We start from the raw sequence: 19,119 nt of genomic DNA, 5'->3' as shown, positions 1-19,119 counted from the left end.
CAGAGGCTGATTGCAGTCTTGCATCTTTTATCTGCCCATCACCTGTGCTGTCTCATTGTGTGCTTTTTTAGTCATTACAGCACAGCCTCCATACAGATGCATTTACCCTCAAATGATGCATTATTTAGTTTTGCTTGTTACTAAATTTTTCCTGGCTTGCTGTGTTCTTTTGTATAGTGCTGTGATGAGATGGGAGTATACATATAGACTGAGAATTGTGGTAAATCTGGATTTCCAAGGACAATATCAGCATCAGCTGGGGGCTTATTACAGTTGTTTGATGTGCTTTGCTTACTTTTTAAGCTACAGGCCTCTTGAAAATGTTTCCCATGTAGCTTTTACTGAAAGGAGTATATTGGATTCCTTATGTGTATTGGAAAATAATGTCATAGTGATTTTTTTCTACACATCTTCTAACCTTTCTTTTTGAAATGAAGGCACACTGTAGAGTCATAGCATAGCTTGAAAAGTTGAATTTAACATTTTTATATGGAAAAGTTAGCATCCTGCTAGGCACCCCAAAAACATTAACTGTAAAGGTAAATGAGACTTTTTTTCTTAGTTGAATTAAAGAATTATTTTGAGGAATTTATGATTAATTTGTAAACAATGTCTGAACAGATTACCATTAATGCACTAAAGACAATTGTGGGACCAAGTGCTCCCACTCAGCAGGGCTCGGGACAGGAACCTAGTGAACCCCAGAGAGGCTGGGGCTGGGGATGGGGATGGAGACCTAGTGATTCCCCACTTAGGGAGGCTGGGCATAGCAACATAGTGCTGTCCACTCAGAAAAGAGTGGACTGAAGAATTTTTTTTTCCACATCAGTAGAGACCTTGAGTGACCACTAGTTTTTATGTAGAGCCTAAGAAACCAGATTCCAAAGATGTTTTCTTTTTGTTGACTAATGCCCAGTTAAACTGTTCTTTTCTTGTATCAAGGCATGTTGTTAATGGTACTTACTAGATTAGAGTGTCTTTTCTGCCTGTTGTTGATTGCCCACTGTTCAAGAGTGGCTAGTATACATGAAATAAGTGAATACAGAAATCCTAAGAAAGGGGAGCTTGAGGGGTGGGGTTGCAGCTCAGCAGTGGAGCACTTGCTGAGGAGTCATGAAGTCAGGGTTTGGTCCCACTACTATATTAGCTTTTGAGATTTCTCTTTACTCAGAAATAACTGAATAGTTGTACTCTAATGAGATATTGTCTTAATAGCCTTAATTATTTTGGCACTTTCAAAATGTGCCACATATTTCACCATTCACTCAGTTGGCAGTGTTCCACTTTGACTCCCATGACCAGTGACCATTTCCAGGTCTGGTGTAACTTGAATGACAACATGTCTGCTATCTGTCACATGGTTCACATAGCTCTCAGAAATCCTTGATTTTATCTTTGTATCTGCTTTCCTGAGGTGTAGCTTGCTTCGTTTTTTAGTCTTGATTTTAGTAATTTACTTTAAGCATTTCTCCTACTTAGCTCCCATTATATTTGTATGATTGTTATATAATTATATTTGAGTATTCTCAAAAGTTAGATTTTTCTATTACAATTTTCTGTCAATCTTCTAAATTATTCTTGAGTAATTATTGAGACAGCATCTCTCTAGGTTGCCTGGGCTGCTTTGGAGCTCTGTGGCCCAGACAGTCCTTGAGCTTGCAGTCTCTGAGTATCTGGGATTACAGGGCTGCACTGTTGGGTCCAGCTCACGCCATATACTTTGAAAGAGTAATTTGCAGATGAGTTATATGTTAACTGTATCTGCTTGTGTTATTCTCTTATTGTATAGAATATAGTGTGCTGAGTGTGCGTTCTAATTTTACCAGAATCCCACATTGTAGTATGATGCTGTCTCACATTTATTCTTCTTCCCCTTCCTTTGTGTTATGACCATAATATACCTTGCTTCTGCATATATTATAACCATAATGACATCTGTTATTTTTCTTTTTGCATTAAACTATTAAACTTTATTTATACTATTGCATCTCATATTTTTGCAGTTTTTCACTTATTTATGCCTAAATTTTACCTATGCTAGAAGCAGCATGACCATTTTCTGAATCTCACAAGAAATTCTAGACCATTTGTGTGCTTGTTCTATATGACCTTATACTGTGTAAATTAGATTTCTTCTGTCAATTCTGTTTTTCTGGCAAGGATTGCCATCCACTACATTTTAAATATCTTCTAGTAACCCCAGCAGTATGAACAAGGCAAGCACTGGCAACTCCGTAGATAGTTGAGATGACTGGATTGTGCTCCTGTGTCAGAACGACACAGCAGTGCTGGGTTGAACTGTGCTGTGTGCCTCTCTGCGGCTCCTGCACTTCTTACCCAATGCTTGTCACATCCTTGAGCTGGCACCCTTGAAGAAACACATTGATACCGAAGTGTCTGCACTCTACACAGAAGCATCATAATCACAGTTGTCATTTTTACCATCATTTACTTACAGGTCTAAGTTTACTCAGAACCAAGTGATTTTCCTTTAAAACTTGAGGGTGTGTGTGTGCATGCATGTGCAATATTCATGTGTGTAGTATGTTCAATATGTGCAGAGAGGCTAAAGGATGACAGATGTTCTGCTCTCACTCTCTGCCCTATTCCTTGGAACTGTCTCCTACTAAACCTGAAGCTAGGGTGGAGGTCAGCAAGTCCCAGCTATCTCTTTGCCTCTCCCCCCACTTCCTGCCAAGTGCTGGGGGCTCAGAGGGGGCTAAGAATTTAAACTCAGGTTTTTATGTGTGTATCAAGAGTTCTAAACCACTGAGTCATCTCCCTAGCCTAGTATTGTTTTAGAAGTAGCCCTATGGAAAGTAGGCCATCCAGAAATGCCTTCAGCCCTTTCCATAGTACACTCACTCTCTCTGCTGGCTATATAATGCTGGAAGCCACCAGATCCAGAATCCAACTGGTCCTAGGCTCCCTAATGAGTCTGGTTAAGATGAACCCTAGTGGCACCTGCAGGTCTCACTCAGGTTAGTGAGAGAAAGGAGGAGGCCAAGTGAGCCAAGAAGAAGAGAGAAATGAGATTCCAGCAACTTCTCTGGCCAGTCAGGGAGTCACTGAAGTGTTACAATGAGCTCCACACTTCTGTTTCCTTGAAAGGCGTATTCAGTTGGGGATGGCCCAATGCCCGCCTTCGGCCTTACACACTGATGTATAGTTGTGTGTTTCTTTGGATCTCTTAGGCTGGGCTCTCCATGAACATGAAATAAATATTCACTGGGCCTTCTTTAATACTGTTACCCACCAGACATTGGGTTGTCATCGATTTTTCTTTCTTGGCTAGAGACAGCTGGAGGGGTATCTGGAAGTGGGACAGCTATTTCCTTCAGCCCATACAGAATACTAAAATTTGAATAAAATAATAATGTTATTTCCTAATAATGTAATTATCCACTCTGAAATAAACCGTTATTCTGGCAGCTGGACCATTATTGATCATTTGAGATCTGGTGACCTAGCTCTTGGCCTTTGTATTTTACCTCAAAACAACTTGGCTTTTCTGTTCATGGTTTTTGTTTGTTTCTTGAGACAAGGTTTTGCTATGCTGTTCTGACTCATATAGAAGTCACTGTGTAGATCAGGTTGACCTTGAACTTGTGCTAATTCTTCAACTCCTACCTCCTGAGTGCTGGGATTGCAGGTCTGCAGCACCACATCCATTGACACATCTGATTAGTATTTGTTTCTGTAAACACTGATTTCATTTGTATGTGACACTGGAATCACTAAAGCTCTGACCATCAAAACAAAACCCTGAAGTGCCAAATAATTAGGAGATGTAGATTCCATTTTGTATTCTTCAGATTTCACACAGTATAATACCTAAAACTGAAATTTTATCTTGTAGTATTTGTGTGTTTTAGAATAAACATTAAATGTCTTTTTTTTTGTCTAGAATGAACATTAAATGTCCTTTTTTTTGACACGGGTATAAAGTTGACTTCTTGGAAAGACCTTTTTTAAGTGATTTGGATTTTAGAACATCATTAATTTTTAAGAGTTAACCAAGTGAATGATTGCTTTTATTAAGTAGAAATACAATTTGAAAGGTAGAAAATGGAAAGCCACAAAACTACATCTCACTCTAGTATGACCAGTATCAGGAGGTGCTGTGACTGTTGCTCCTTGTGTTGGAAATTCACTCTGTAATCTATGTTTTCTGCCTTATGTTTTTGTATATTACTACAGCTAAAGAAGTAAACAGGTCATGGCACGTTTAACAAAAAGACGACAGGCGGATACAAAAGCTATCCAGCATCTTTGGGCAGCCATTGAAATTATAAGGAATCAGAAGCAAATTGCCAACATTGACCGTATTACAAAGTAAGTAAATTTAAACAAGCAAACAAACACAAAAGTAACTGTAAAAGTTCCCAAATGCCTTATCTCTTATGCTTTTCATACATTACAAAGAACTAAAGTTGTTTTTGCCTTGCAGAAGAATACAGAAAAGAAAAATAACACAGACATGTGTAGACAATTTGTATTTAGAAGTCTTGTAAATAAACACTAGATAAATAAAAGATCAGTATGTTCTATTTATACTAGTTTTCAGTTACACATATTTTGTCTCTTACAAACTATTATTTAAAAGATTTGTTGGTAACTTGCTGTATTGTAGTGAAGCTGTCTAAACAAAATCTATTGCTCATGGCTTATTTCAATGTGATCTGAACATGCTTTGTCTAGTAAATACTATTTTTAGTACTTTATAACCCACTAGCAGAAATTAATTTGAACACACATTCAGTTTAAAAAGAAAATTCCCCTTCCTCCTTAATTTTTAATGCTATTTGTTTTAGTAGACAATGATTTAGTATAGGAAAATGAAACAAAAAACCCCAAACTACCTAATAGTTCTTCTTTTTACTTATTTTGTACTATGAAGTAGTCTTCAGTTAGGAATTTGATTTTGTTTTATTTCTTCAGATGCTTTAATTTTTAAAAGCTTACATGATTTTTTGTTATTAATTACAATAGAATTTCTTTATGCTTATCTTGCTCTCCATTTTGGTGTCTTTAAAAATTAAAAGCCCGATGAACTATAAATGCTGACTTATGCAGTGCTTTGGGACCCTTACTAATACGTAATACAGTTGAGCTCCATGCATATATGTAAAAGGAGTTCTTACTTGGTCTAGAGAATAAAAAGCTGGAGTTAGCTATAGAGGGAAATTCTGAGAGATCAGAGAGAAGGAGCAAGCCACAGCACATCTTACTCCCTAAGCATCTCATTAGAGAAGAGAACAATTTCCTGTTTCTCCCTGCTTATATCCTGTTTCTGACTAGCTATGTCACTTCCTGTCTGTCCTTACAGACCTCTATGGTTAGCTAGTGGCAAGCTCCATTCTCTGACCCTAAGACAGGCTTTATTTGTGCAAGAAAGATATCACCACACATATTTACATTGTCCCCAGATTGAGACAATGTGGCTACCTAAGATGAGAGGACCAGGAGATAGGCAGGAAGCTAACTGCAGTTCTGTCTCCTGTGGGCTTAAAAAACAAAACAAAACAAAAAACCCAAAATGTGGAAAGGGGTACTAAAATTGCTTTAATTATTACTTAATTGCTATTTATTTTTAAAAAGCAATCATTTTGAGGTATAGTAATTAAGTACAGAATTAGGGAGATGAGTTTTCAGAAATCTCAGTCTATGGATGTAATATAGGTCAGTGGTAAAGTACATACCTTTCACGGGTGAGGCCTACGTTCAATTCCTTTCACTAGGAAACAAATCTCAAAGAATAAAAAGATACTAAATATGTTCTTGAGATCTGTAAAAGATATTACTGAAATGTTTGTAGCAGAACATTGAAATTAGAAAATAAGATACTGTTGCTTGGACTGAAATTTTAAAGCATGCAAATTTGAACAATTTCAGTTTCTTAGGCAATTACTTCTCTTTCTCTATGGGGTGTCTCTTGAGCAGCTTAGTGCACCCAACAGAAGCCCCAAGAGTCTCTCGAGTGCTGCTGCTAATGTAGCAGGAAGAGGATTAACGCCTGTAGTGATGGTGCATGTGTCTGCTGGCTTTGTAAGATGTGTGTGTATGTTTGGGCACAGAGGTAGTCATTGGGACAGCTCATGTCTCTTTCTCATTGTGGATCATTGATAAGATTTCACTTTTCTCCTTTCTTCATCAATATAACTTTGAATTTCCTAAACATGAATTTGTTTACCTGTCAAATGGTCATGGATCTATGAGGCAGAAGACTGTCTAGAAATTGTACAACCTAGTGCCTTTGCTTCTTGACTGATGCCAGTTCCCTTGATGTCTCCTTGTCTAAAGTTGGCTAGGAAGCAGCATTGATGGTAATAGAAAGTTGGTCTGTTCTGTGGTCTAGGATTCCTGCTCTGCACTGTTAGAAGGTCAGGACTTTCACACGTTCCATAAATTTTGAATCAAGCTACTCTGCATAGTTGATGTCAGAATACACAGGTACCTCCCCCCCCCCTTTTTTTTTTTGAAACAGGGTTTCTTTGTGTAACTTTGGAGCCTGTCCTGGAATCCCTTTGTAGACCAGACTGGCCTTGAACTCATAGAAATCTTCTTGCTTCAGCCACCACTACCCAGCTAAAGTGTTCTGCTGGCTTTTATGCCTGCATGCCAAAAGAGGGCACCAGATTTCATTATAGATGATTGTGAGCCATCATGTGGTTTCTAGGAATCGAACTCAGAATCTCCGGAAGAGCAGCCAGTGCTCTTAACCTCTGAGCCATCTCTCTAACCCCTAAAGATGGCATTCTTAGTGGATGTCTGTGGAGACTTCCTAAGTGCCATTTTGAATTCATACACCAAATGTTTGACATGCTTACATCCATACCTCCTATAACCAGATGTTATCAACATTTCTGTACACTCTTGCACACATGCTATGGTTTATTTTTAGTTAGTATGCTGCATTTTGTTTTCCTGTAGTGTATATTTGATTTTTATTTTACTTTTGATATTTCTCTGCTTTTTAGCAGAGGTGTGGTCTGCTCTGTATTCCTGCACTCATGTGTGCCTTCTGAGTTATAACTAGGGGTTCTAGTCTTGTTCTGTTGTTTTGTTTAGATGTGTCTTTGCAATGCTGATCATTGAACTTGGACCTTACTTCTGATGTGCTTTTCTTCAGTTAAGTTTTGGACTCTTTTTGAGGTTTATCTACTTCTGATTTACAGTTTTTGTAGCTTGTTGACTTCCTGTCTTACCTTGCATTTGAAATAGTAGATTATGGTTTTCCTGCTTTGCAGGAGAATTTTCTGAGTGTGTTCTTCCTCTTTAGCCACTGTGTTTCATTTGGATTTGAAATCATTTCTTGAATTTGCATTAGATATGTGTCTCTAAAGTTCCTTTTCACGTCATTTTTAAATTGGCATGAAAATGGTCCCCACACCACAAATTACCCTAGCATGTAGAAAATCCTTTTACCTGACTCCATCGGTGTAGCTATTTTAATTTCTAACATTCCACTAAACATGGAGTTTTTCTTGAAAGGGAGCTTTAGCTACTTAATTTGAGCATCTACAGTGCATATTATTCTCTTTCTCTGTGAGTATGTGAAATTCCCTGTGGTTGTCACTGCTCTTCTGAGATTGTCCTGGGCTTTGAAATGAGAAGCTATTGGCTTAGATCATGTACCTTTTTAAAAAGGTCTTATTTATCTTTACTTATGTATATGAGTTTTTGCCTGTGGTATGTTTGTATACTATGGGCATCACTGGTGTCTATGAAGACCAGAAGATGGCCCCAATCTCCTCAACTAGAGTTAAACTGGCCTGTGGCTGCAGAGGCCTGAATCCATGTGTTCTACAAGAGTTATTAATCACTGAGTCATCCTTCCATCCTTGTACATCCGTTTGGGCAGTCCTCCATAGCTGGTAGTGCCAAGTGTCATTATAAATCTGGGAAGGATGTCCTCACATGCCTAAGAAATGGAAAAGGGCTTCTGAAGACATGCCCTCAAGGTATGATCTCAACTGAACTTTGACCTGTCAATGAAACCATTTTTACATTGGTAGGAACTGATGTTCAATTATCATAAAATTCATATGAATCATTTTATTATAACTAAGACTAGATAGAGAGTTTTGATTATCTGTGGAGGTGACTAGAAAAGCAGCTCTTTTTGTCTGCAGTATCTATAAGTGTATGGGAGGTATGTATGCATGCATCTCTTGTGTGTAGTTTGGATAGCTGTTTTATGACAAAGCTTGGGAACATTTGGCCCCAAACATTTATGTTAAACAAGTATTTTGAAAACATTTATGTGTTTAAGATGATGTACATTAGAGTTAAATCAAGACACAAAGGATGAAGAATCCTGTGAATAGATACGATCACAGAATTGAAACTTAGCACTTTGAATCTCTGTACTGTGGCAGTTTCTAACTCATCGTTCCCAGGTCTTCAAATGCTCTGGGCATTATACACTGCAAGAAAAACAGGTGCACAGGTCACTTCCTTTTTCTCCTTAATTCACACAGAGTACTTATAGCTGCTTTGGATAGTTATAACACGGTATTAGAGGGTCATAATTATTCTTAGTTTATATTAGAAGATAGTTTAACCCATGCTGATAAAGTTAGTGTAAATTATATTTGCCTTTACTGGCATTTCTGGCTAGGCAGAGTGCTTAAAATAGGAACATTTACTTTCTACTGTCTGCTAGAGAGACAGTTGAAGTAGTCATTGGCCAGGTTTCTTCCATGCCTTGAGCACTTGACTCTGCATTTCTAGGTTATTTGGATTGGTGGAGCTCATTCCACTGAGTTCACAATTAGTTACATGTATTGCTTCCTTTAGGGTCAAATCCCAGTTAGGAAGTGTGGCCTCTCACCTCTTGTGACATGTTTGGCCTTAACATTTCTGAGTCCTCCTGGACTTCTCCTTGTGAGGATACAAGTAGATGCACATTTATTATTTGCTAAGATTCTGGGACAGCTAGTTTCTATGAATTATGTGAAATTTAGTGTGGCTCTCTTTGTGAGATTTTATTCCCATGGGATCATCAGAGAGGAGGAGGAGAATGAGCATTGCCTAAAGGAGCTCTTTAGAAATATGTTAGCTTTAGAAACTGCCATCTATTCTCTCTGTTATGGTCATGGGGTCTCAGGTGTCCTTACAGTGTCACTTTTGCAACCTCATCGCAGTTTCCACCAACTCTTTTTATGTATCTGAGGAATTTGTAGACACACGTTATCATTGTTACAATTATGACTTGACTTCTCATTGGGCAGATTTATAGGAATGATCCTGGATGCTGTGGTCCACAGTTGCTTCTTCCAGAGGGCAGATTTTAGGGCACCCATCTTACCTTAGAAGCTTGTATGTTTTCCTAAGCTTGACATCTCTTTACACTTCTATGAATTAAAAGACAAGTTAACCACTAAGGAATATAAGACAGCAGCATATAGGGTAGAGAAAAGTATGATAGAGAGGACTGCTTGCTCCCACAGGTTAGAGGGTGGTGACTTATAACACTGCAGACTTCATCTGAGGGAAAGTTGCAGAGAGAGTTTGGAAGGCCTTGAGGAAGCAAAGAGTCAAAGCATAGGTTGTCTGGATTATCTGTAGGATTTGAAGGGAAATGGCAGAAAGGGTTAGGGTAGGGGTGTGTTTAATGCCCACACTGAGGTGTTTAACCAGTAGCTAGAAAGGAATAGTAGGTGTTCTAAAATACAGACAGGGTTATAATAATAAAGCCCACTCATTCCCCCTTCCAAGCTAGGTTAAATGGCTTGCTATGTCTTGAGCATCTGCTGTTTTGTGTGCTATTCTGGAGTTGCTTTGCATTTTCCTGCCTGTGTGATAGGCCTCCTGCCCCATCTGCACCTCTTGCTGTTACTAGGTTAGTGCCACTTTCTCTGATATGGCACTATCAATGTGCTTTATTCTTGCCCACCGCTCTCTTGTGGCTCATGGAGTCCACAGGCAGAGCGCCTTGCTCAGTGGCTCCAGTGCTGTAAACTTTGTCTTCTGCACAGGAAGTCCATTTGCCATCTGGTCATGGCTCCCTCCCACTGCACTCTAAAAGCCCTGGGCTCTCTGAAGGTCTGACTGCCTCACACTGCCTTCGATGACACCTTCAGGCTTCCTTTTCTCTTCTACTTCCTCAGCCTCATGCCTATCTGTTACTTCTCCAATTTTCACATAAGGTTGCATTCTTAGAATCTTCTTGATTCCAATTGTATGTAAGATCCAAAGTCCTCAATTAAATCATGTCTTCTTTGATGTGCAGTCTCTTCCCACGTGGTGTTTTACCCAAGAGGCCGTCCTTGGGTGTGTGAGAACATCACAGGTTCTGTATACTTTTTTCCTGTTCATGACTACAGCTGTCATCTACATCCTTTTTAAGACCCACTTCATGCAGTTTGCAAGATGCTAATTTGGCATATTCACCCCTAACTCTTTCCTATTTTCATAGTAATATGCTTAAATTCATTTTTATCATTTGTTAAAGTTTCTTGGAAACTTTAAAAAGAATTTTCTGACTATGGGTATTTTAAGAATAGTTACTCATACCAGGCAGTGCTGGCGCATGCATGCCTTTAATCCAGCACTCAGGAGGCAAAGACAGACACAGATCTCTGTGAGTTCAAGGCCAGCCTGCTCTACAGAGCAAGTGCCAGGACAGGCTCCAAAGCTACACAGAGAAACCCTGTCTCAAAGAAAATAAAAGCAAACAAACAAAAATAGATTTCATCATTCATATTTACCTATGTGAGTGGGAAGTACAGCAGTTGGGACAATAATGATAATGAGTATTTTTGCTGGGGCTGAAGCTCGTATGTGTGAAGCTGTGGGGTCTATGTGTCTCCAGCAGTGCACATGCACATACACATGCACGTACATGTCTACGTGCATGTGCACTCACAGAATACCAATAGCTGATAGCGGTTTAGTTGCGTTAACTGAGGAAGTAGTTTTAAGGAGGGTTGTAGTAATGGAGAGCATGAAGCCATCATTTGGCTTTCACTACTCTGGGTTTGGTTTCATTCCTCCTCTCTCCCTGCCCATTTATTGTTGATGATAGAGTGAAGTTTAGGAGAGTGAAGGAAACCATATAACATTATACCCACTGTTGGAGACAAAGCAGAAGTCTGAGTATGCTCTACTCACTTTTCCATTGGTGGTGCTAACTTTTCCACTGACTTGTAAGTGGTCTTAATCTGGGTATTATTTCCTTCATGAACATGTTTTTAGCTTTTAGTCCTGTCATTTGCTCAACTTGTTACCAGCAGGGTTGGTAAATTCACATATATCCACATGCTCCTGCCTTCCAAGTGCTAGGATTCAAAGTGTATACCACACTGTACCAAGTTGCTCCTTTTAGTTTTTTATTAGTGGGGTGAATCTGATCTTTCCCCTGACATTTTGTACTTTTTTTTTTGTTTTGGCTTTGAATTTTACACGTGTGTGTGTGTGTGTGTGTGTGTGTGTGTGTGCATGTGCACATATATGTGCTTTTGGATTTTTATTTAAGAATTTCTTTCATTCTTCAAGAATCCACTCAAGACTGCAATCTCAATACTCAAGAGACTTAGGTAGAAGGATTGCCTTGAGTTTGAGGTCAGCCTGAGCCACAGAGTGAGATCCTGTCTCAAAAACAAACAAACAAACAAAAAAACCAAATAAATAAATAAGAAAAATAATTTATTTTCTGTTTTAAAACAGGTTTATTTTAAATTATGGGTAGATGCATGGATTTGTGCACGTGAGTGCAGATGTCTGCAGAGGACATCAGATCCCTTGTTACCAGAGTTACAGACAGTTGTTAGCCACCTAGGTGGCTGCTGGGATTTGAACTCAGGTCCTCTGCTCCTAACTATTAAGTCATCTCACGAGCCCAGAATTCCCTTTTCTCAAGACATTTACAGGAATATTCTCTGTACTTTGTTCTACTACCATAATAGCTGTACCTCTCATAGTCTACCTGTTTTCTGTGGTCATTCAGGATCAATCTAGTTTTATTTCACTCTATAGCGAGTCTCCTTCTTTAGCATCTAGACACAACTGTAGAAAACTCTTGTAAAAAACAAAACAAGAAAACTGTAAAAACCCAAGACCTGTGGCCACCCATTTCATGAATAGTTTATTATTAGTCAGCTTTCTCCACTGCTGTGCCATCTTTATGGGTCGAGGGACTTTTCTCTCTCAGTTTGGATTAATTCTGTACCCACAGCCAATGACTGACACAGGACACACTCAACAGTCTTCAGGGACAGTTGCTAAACACTGAGGGTATATAGACTCTTTTTACTCAGCGATTTGTCTTTAGCAACTGAAAAACCATAAAAATTCTCTTACCAGCCCTGCTGTTATCTAGTTTGTTTGTTTGCTTTTTTACTCAAGAAAGTAATTTCCTTCCTTCGGAAAATCAGTACCTCTTTGCACCCAGTATCTTAGTAGAGACTAGGGGATTTTTTTTTTTAAAGAAAAGCAATTTTATTAAAAAGAAAAACAACAGAAGGAAACTAGGATCAGAGTATAGGGTTAGTCCATCCAGGTTTTCAGTGTCCTGGTGGTGCTCTTGTCTTTTTCAATGATGTGGAAAATGATGCCCACGCCCGATACAGCATCCTGGTCTACAGGGTTCAGCATGACTTGGGAAATGGTTTCAAACAGGTTGTCTGGGTCCATGTTGGGCTCCCAGAGAGACTTGCACATCCCATACATTTGTTCAGAGCAGGTACCACTGACTACAAAGTCATCAGTCACCATGGGGCAGCTGATGAGGTCTAGAGAGCAAATGAAGGGCTTACAGATCTCCGGGTCCAACCCAGCAATGACAGGCTCTGTACAGTAGTGACCAAACAGTTTCTCATGCAGGAGGTTGGCCACCATGCTCATGAGGGCGAAGGGCTTGATCTGTCGACCTTCCTTCAGCTCATACAGGTTCAGCCAGAACTCGAGGCGCTGGGCAACTGTCTGGACATCGGTAGTCAGCCTGTCTGCAGCGATGGCCACACAGTTTTTTCCCTTCATGACCATGATGGCCCTTCATTATATAACATAATAAACAAGATTGTACTCTAATAGGACTCCAATCACCACTGACTATGGCTAAGCAACATTCCCTGTTCTTCTTACCAATGCAAAACAACTAGCATCTTGCTTTCCATGTTGGTGATTGCCTAGCTTGTTCTAGGTTGAACATCCTTAGTCTGAAGATGCAAATCGGAGATCTTTGGTCACAAGCCTCAAAGTGGTACTTAACAGGTTTGCATTTCAGACTTGAAGCATCAGGGATGCTCAGCTGGTAAACTTTATGCAGATGTTCCCCAGACTAAATCACTTGTAAACTAGCACTTCTGATAAAGAATGTTAAAATTGTTATGTTCTTTTTCATGTTTAACATTTTTTGGTCAACGTGGTTTAAGGCCAATTTGCTGAAGACATTGGTAACTCATTCCAGCAAGATAGCCACATTTAGCATATTGTAGTGAAGATAACAGTATTTCCTAAAGGGAAAAAGAAAAAATTTAAAAGATGTCACCTACACAGTGCAACAGTTCTCTGCCCCGCTGACTCTTTTCCTGAAGCTCAGGAACTTAACCTGTCCTAGGGCTGCTTACCTCTCAGTTGTGTTCAAGATTTCTTTTTAGAGAAGTCTGTAGTGATTTACCTTGGGGATGGGAGAGGGAGAGCATACAGGATAGGGGGAAATGCAAGTAAAAGTTAAGATACACAAAAATGAATTGTGACCATAGTCTTGATAAATGTCAAGACTAGGAGATCTTGTAAAATTAAAGCATCACTAGTAAAAATAAATAAAAATAGCATAGAAAAGAGAACTAGGCTAGAGCAACTGAAGCATCAGCCAAATCTAGGAGTAATAGCAGTGCTGTACAGAGAGCAGTCATAATTCATACAGCAGGTTGTTATACTGAGCAGTCTCATTAATCCATCCAGATTAACAGATAATAGTGAGAAAGGGAATCAAATTACAGAGGATGTGTGTACTGCGATTCCAGTCTGGAAGCTTTCAAAAGCAGAACATTGAACACCCTTCTGAGGAGTGTGTGAAGATGAGACAGGCTTTGGATGTAGTCCAGGGATAGAATACATGTGTACCATATACCACACTCTGGTTTGAATTCCTCGTGTGTGTGTGTGTGTGTGTGTGTGTGTGTGTGTGTGTGTGTGTGTGTGTGTGTACAATTAAAACAGAATTTTAAAAAGATGTAAATGGGAAGTAAGAGTCTGTCTGGGAACTAAGTAATGGAGAAGGTGCATGTCTCTGCCCTTCCTGTCCCTTGCTGTCTTGTGTTTCTGTTCCCAGTCAGTCTTGCTCAGAAACAGTGTTAACCCACTACATTTTATGATATAGGGATCCAGATCATGTAGTATTACTCCTCATTTATAGTTAGTTCTCTCTTTTCCACCGAAGACTTTGCTGTGCCAAATTAGTAAACTGAAGACACTGTCTCAGTGCATGAGAATTATGTTCTTCTAATTCTTTACTTCTGAACATCCCTGCCTCTTGTGGAAAGTACATTCTACTAGGAACTGTGAATGGAATTGTAGTAAATGAGATCAAGAGGAATTTATAGATAATTTTGCTTCTTTCTTTTGTCAATAGACTGGATAAAGTATATGAATTTTCTGTGACTTTTTTTTATAAATAAGACTAAAATTAAAATGATCAAACCATATATGATTTTTAAAGATATTTTAATTTAAAAATGAAAAAAATTATATTTTGTGTGTGTGCATGCAAGCATTGTGCAATTACATGCCATATGAAGGACATGAGAAGGTCAGAAGACAACTTGCAGGAGTTGATTCCAAACGTCTTTAAGCAACTTGTTCCAACTGGGCTGGGAGGCACTGAGCTAAGTAAGGTGTTGGTCCAAATTCACCAGTATACACTTGGAATAAAGTGTTACATGGCTACCAGAATGATGACTGTTCTCAGGCCTGAGAACCTATAACCAGTGTGGAGCTGCTCACAAGGTCTGCGAGGGCATGCAGCCAGGAATTAAGAGTTTTGATGGGCAGAAAGCCTTGCTGCACTTCCTGGCAGCCATTTTCCCCTTGTTGAAGCCATTGTTTTCATCTCTGTGCTCAGTGCTTGGTACTTCATTTAGACGTGCAGTTTCTGAGATTGACTCATCATTGGGTTCATAGGTAAATGATAAGTCTCAGAAATGGCTCATACACTTTCTAACTTTTTTAGTTCTAAAAGTATTAAGTATTTTCTTTTACAAATAACTGTATATGTTGGTTTTTCTTGTGGGGGTGGAGAGTAGGAGGTCTCTGTAACTGTCTCTCAAATGGACTCTGAAGGCCAAATGCTTTTCAAGACTGTGAATCACCTGGCTTCTCAGCTCATCAAGTGCTTTTGAAGGCAGATTTACTTTAGGTGCGTGTGCTCAAGCTAACTGTAGTCATCCAGCTAACTGTAGTCAGGCTATGACATCACTCCTCTGCACAGGAACTGTGCAGTTCTGGCCCAGTACTTGCCTTTTCCTTTCCTTTTTAGAGAAGTGAGAATCAGTCTTTGAGTTAGGTTTTTACAGAACAGGAGAGAAAGGATGGGAACGGAGAGCTGCATGTACCAGAGATGCTGCAAGTACCAAGTAAAACTCTGAGCCTGTACCCCCAAAGCAGTCTAAAGGCACATCAGCTCAGAATACCCATTTTCGTGGTGAAAAGTACATGGCTCAAAGTGTGTCAAGGAATAATAAGATGCAACAATGTACTTCTTAACAATTTAAGACCAGAAAAGGAAAGTCCTCGGGAAAATGTCCAAAAGCTGTCTTCAAGCATCTTGTAGAGTGGGGGCTAGTTTAAGAATTCTCTGACTGTAGAGGAATGGCAGTTAAGGTACCCTCTCTGTTATTGCTTAGATTCTCTGTTGAGTTCATCCTTGTGGATTTCTGGGAATTTCCCTAGTGCTGGGTTTCTCCTTAACCTCATAATGGCTCCCACTCTGTCCTTCCCTCAACTCGACCTTGTTAATCCCTCATTTTCCCTCCTCTTCTCCCCTCCCCACTCTCTTACTATTCCCCCCTCCCATCCCCAGTTTACCTAGGAGATCTTGTCTATTTCCCCTTCCTGGGGGGAGGGGTCCATGCATGTCTCTCTTAGGGTCCTCCTTGTTTCCTAGCTTCTCTGGATTGTAGGCTGGTAATCCTTTGCTTTATGTCTAATATCCACGTATGAATGAGTACATACTGTGATTGTCTTTCTGTGACTGGGTTACCTCACTCAGGATGGCTTTTTCTAGTTACATCCATTTGCCTGCAAATTTCAAGATGTCATTGTTTTTATCAATGAGTAGTATAATACTCCATTGTCTAAATGTACCACATTTTCTTTATCTATTCTTTGGTTGAGGAGCATCTAAGTTGCTTCCAGGTTCTGGCTTCCCTTCGCCTATAATGATATTAATGACTACCTTAATTGTCATCATAGAGCCTTCATCTAGTAACTAATGGAAGCAGATGCAGAGATCCACAGCCAAGTCCTGGGCTGAACTCCTGGAGTCCAGTTGTAGAGAGGGAGGACTGATAACATGAGCAAAGGCGTCAAGACCGTGTTGGGGAAACTCACAAAAACAGCTGACCTGCGCAAGTGGGAGATCACTGACTCCAGACAGGCAGCTGGGGAACTTGCATAAGACAGAACTAGGCTCCCTGGGGGCTTGAATAGTTTATGGGACCTCTGACAGTGGAACCAGCATTTATCCCTAGTTCATGAATGGGCTTTTTGGAGCCCGTTCCCTATGGAGGGATACCTTGCTCAACCTAGATGGGGGGAGGGGCTCTTGGTCCTGCCCTAAATGATGTGATAGACTTTGATGGTTCCCCATGGGAGGCTTCATCCTCTCTGATGAGTAGATGGGGTTGGGGTGGGGAAGTGGGACTGATATGTAAAATAAGATAGTTTAAAAAAATTCCCTGAAAAAACAAAACTGTTACTGGGCAGTGGTGGCACATGCCTTTAATCTCAGCACTTGGGAGGTGGAGGCAGGCAGATTTTTGTGAGTTTGAGACCAGGCTGGTCTATAGAATGAGTTCCAGGACAGCCAAGACTGTAGAAACACTGTCTTAAAAACCAAAAACAAATGAAAACCCCACAAGAATAAGGCATTATTGCTACCCCAGATGTATATTTAATAGTCCTAAATGAGACAGCCGAGGCAGGCCATTGCTAATTGTAGCCCTAAACACTAGCCAGAGTTTACACAGCATGTAAAGTCAAACCCACTTCTCTAACATCAGTCTCATACTTTCTGACTGCCAGTGTGATGACACAAGTGGAGACTCCAATGTGATCCCATGAGATGGCTCTGTTCAGAACACAGGTGCACTAACTGCAAATCGCAGTGTATACATTACCTTCAGACCACATATGTATAAAAGAAAAGTTTCCTGTTCAAGCTGTGTTCAATCCCCCAAGGACTCTATGTATGTACAAATATTTCTCAGTCTGAAAAAATTACAAATCTGACCTGTTTCTTATCCTAAGCATTTTGTAAAGGGAGTCAGCATGTGTTTACTGGGACTATATAGGACTCATCTAGGACTCACTGGGTCTTTTGGAACGTGCATTGCTTCCCAGCTTCTGCTGCATTACAGCATAGGTTATTGTGGCTCACTCCACCCCACTGGCACAGATAAACAAAGGGCTTCATCCTTCAGCCCCATCCCAACATGTCTTAACATTCGCTAACAGATTTAATATTAGACTGTATATTCAAATATCTTTTGTTAAAATTGTGCATGAGCTTTCCTTTGGTATACTAGCTTTTATTCTTCATGCTGTTTTGTAAGAGTTTTTCTGTTTTTGTTTTTTAAATGATTATATGCTAGTACCCTTGCCTTCCTTGATTATTATGGGCTAGAAGAGAATCTGATCACTGAAAGTATGGTAAAATCAACTTCTGATCATGTCCCTACTTGGTGCTTTTTTTTCCTAAGGAAGCTTTTTCCCCCCACCTTTTCATCTTAGGAAATTGGGATTTTTAATTGACCAAATAATCAAATTTTGGTCACTTACATTTTCTTAGAAAACTATATCATGTATAGTTTGTGAAAATCTGAAAAAAGTAGCAGCTCAGCACTGTGGCAGTTTCCTTTGTGTGTGTGCCCTCTAGGTAGGTCTGGTTTGCATGGCTCTTCACTGTGCATTTCATTAGCTAAAGTTAAATCTCTAGTTTTTTCCCAAGAAAGAATTTCTAAGTTAATATTCTAAGGCTGTTTTTCTGACTCAGTGGCATTAACCTTGTCTTACTTGGATTTTTGTGATGTTCCAGTTTCATCATTGTCTGTTTCAGCTGCATGATCAACAAAGTCTGTAACTACCTGGCCATCTTTGTGGTCAGGCCTGTGCACCCATTACTGCTGTTTAGTTTAGGTCCCAGGTCTGCCTGTTAAGTCTCTAGATCTGTGTTCTGTTTTCCATATGTATTTTCCATGTGTGAATTCAGAGAAGTGAACTAATGTCTTCAGCTCCCTATTTTTGCCAGCATTTCATTTCTTTCTCACAGCTTTTGTATTGTAACTGTCTAGGTCTTGATAGTTCCTAATGACTTTTTTCAGCACCAGGTGCTTTGGCTTCCAAATGCTTTACACTGAGACCCCGATCCTGCTTATGTTTATGTTTTTAAATTGTTGTTTGTCTTTTTAATTGTCTGGCAATATTATACTGTATGAATACTCTGCATTTAATGTTTAAAGTATTTTTATTCCTTGAGAATTTCCTATGTTGTATTTTGATCACATTCACTTGTCCCGTACACACACACACACACTGTCTCTTCCCTGATCTCCTGCAGTGCGTGCTGTACACTCATTTGCTCGCTCATTCTCAGTCTTTCTGCCTGTTTGTCATCTTGTCACATTTGGTGGGCGTTCCCTGTTTATTGATTCTTTTGTTTTTGTGTTTCAGTATATATGGTGTCGGTCTTTCTGTCTGTTTATCATCAATATATATGTTTGTGTTTCAATATATATGGTGCTTTGTGAGATAATTAAGAAACTTTTTAAATAATTTATAAATTGCAATAGTCTCTAAGGTAGCTTTTGAAAGCTGTTGATTGAGAATGTGGCAGAATTAGTATGCTTGGCCTTCATTTCCTCCCCAACACATTCCTATTTGTTAATTACAGCA

The 19,119-nt window shown here is 39.5% G+C and overlaps 2 protein-coding genes across 12 annotated transcripts in view; one reads left to right on the top strand and one right to left on the bottom strand.

The window, feature by feature from the left end:
• Positions 1-19,119, top strand: part of Zmynd11 (zinc finger MYND-type containing 11) — an 80,749-nt gene that overhangs the window by 24,821 nt on the left and 36,809 nt on the right. For all 11 annotated transcript variants that reach the window (XM_040755580.1, XM_013114674.3, XM_040755583.1 and 8 more), the window contains exon 2: positions 4,201-4,335. In XM_040755580.1, the coding sequence (XP_040611514.1) occupies positions 4,220-4,335 (116 nt within the window). In that variant the 5' untranslated portion in view covers positions 4,201-4,219. The remainder of the gene's footprint in view (positions 1-4,200; positions 4,336-19,119) is intronic.
• LOC106021261 (proteasome subunit beta type-3-like) lies at positions 12,413-12,990 on the bottom strand. The gene has a single exon (XM_040756186.1). The coding sequence runs from the start codon at positions 12,988-12,990 to the stop codon at positions 12,493-12,495; it is 498 nt and encodes a 165-aa protein (XP_040612120.1). The 3' UTR covers positions 12,413-12,492.

Source organism: Mesocricetus auratus, unplaced genomic scaffold (assembly GCF_017639785.1).
Source record: "Mesocricetus auratus isolate SY011 unplaced genomic scaffold, BCM_Maur_2.0 Super-Scaffold_100013, whole genome shotgun sequence".
NCBI lineage: Eukaryota > Metazoa > Chordata > Mammalia > Rodentia > Cricetidae > Mesocricetus > Mesocricetus auratus.
This window is presented reverse-complemented; position numbering and strand designations above follow the sequence as displayed.

What these genes read in the sequence shown, in the direction of transcription:
- LOC106021261 (XM_040756186.1), bottom strand. Translation starts at nt 12,990, where the DNA reads ATGGTCATGAAGGGAAAAAACTGTGTGGCCATCGCTGCAGACAGGCTG.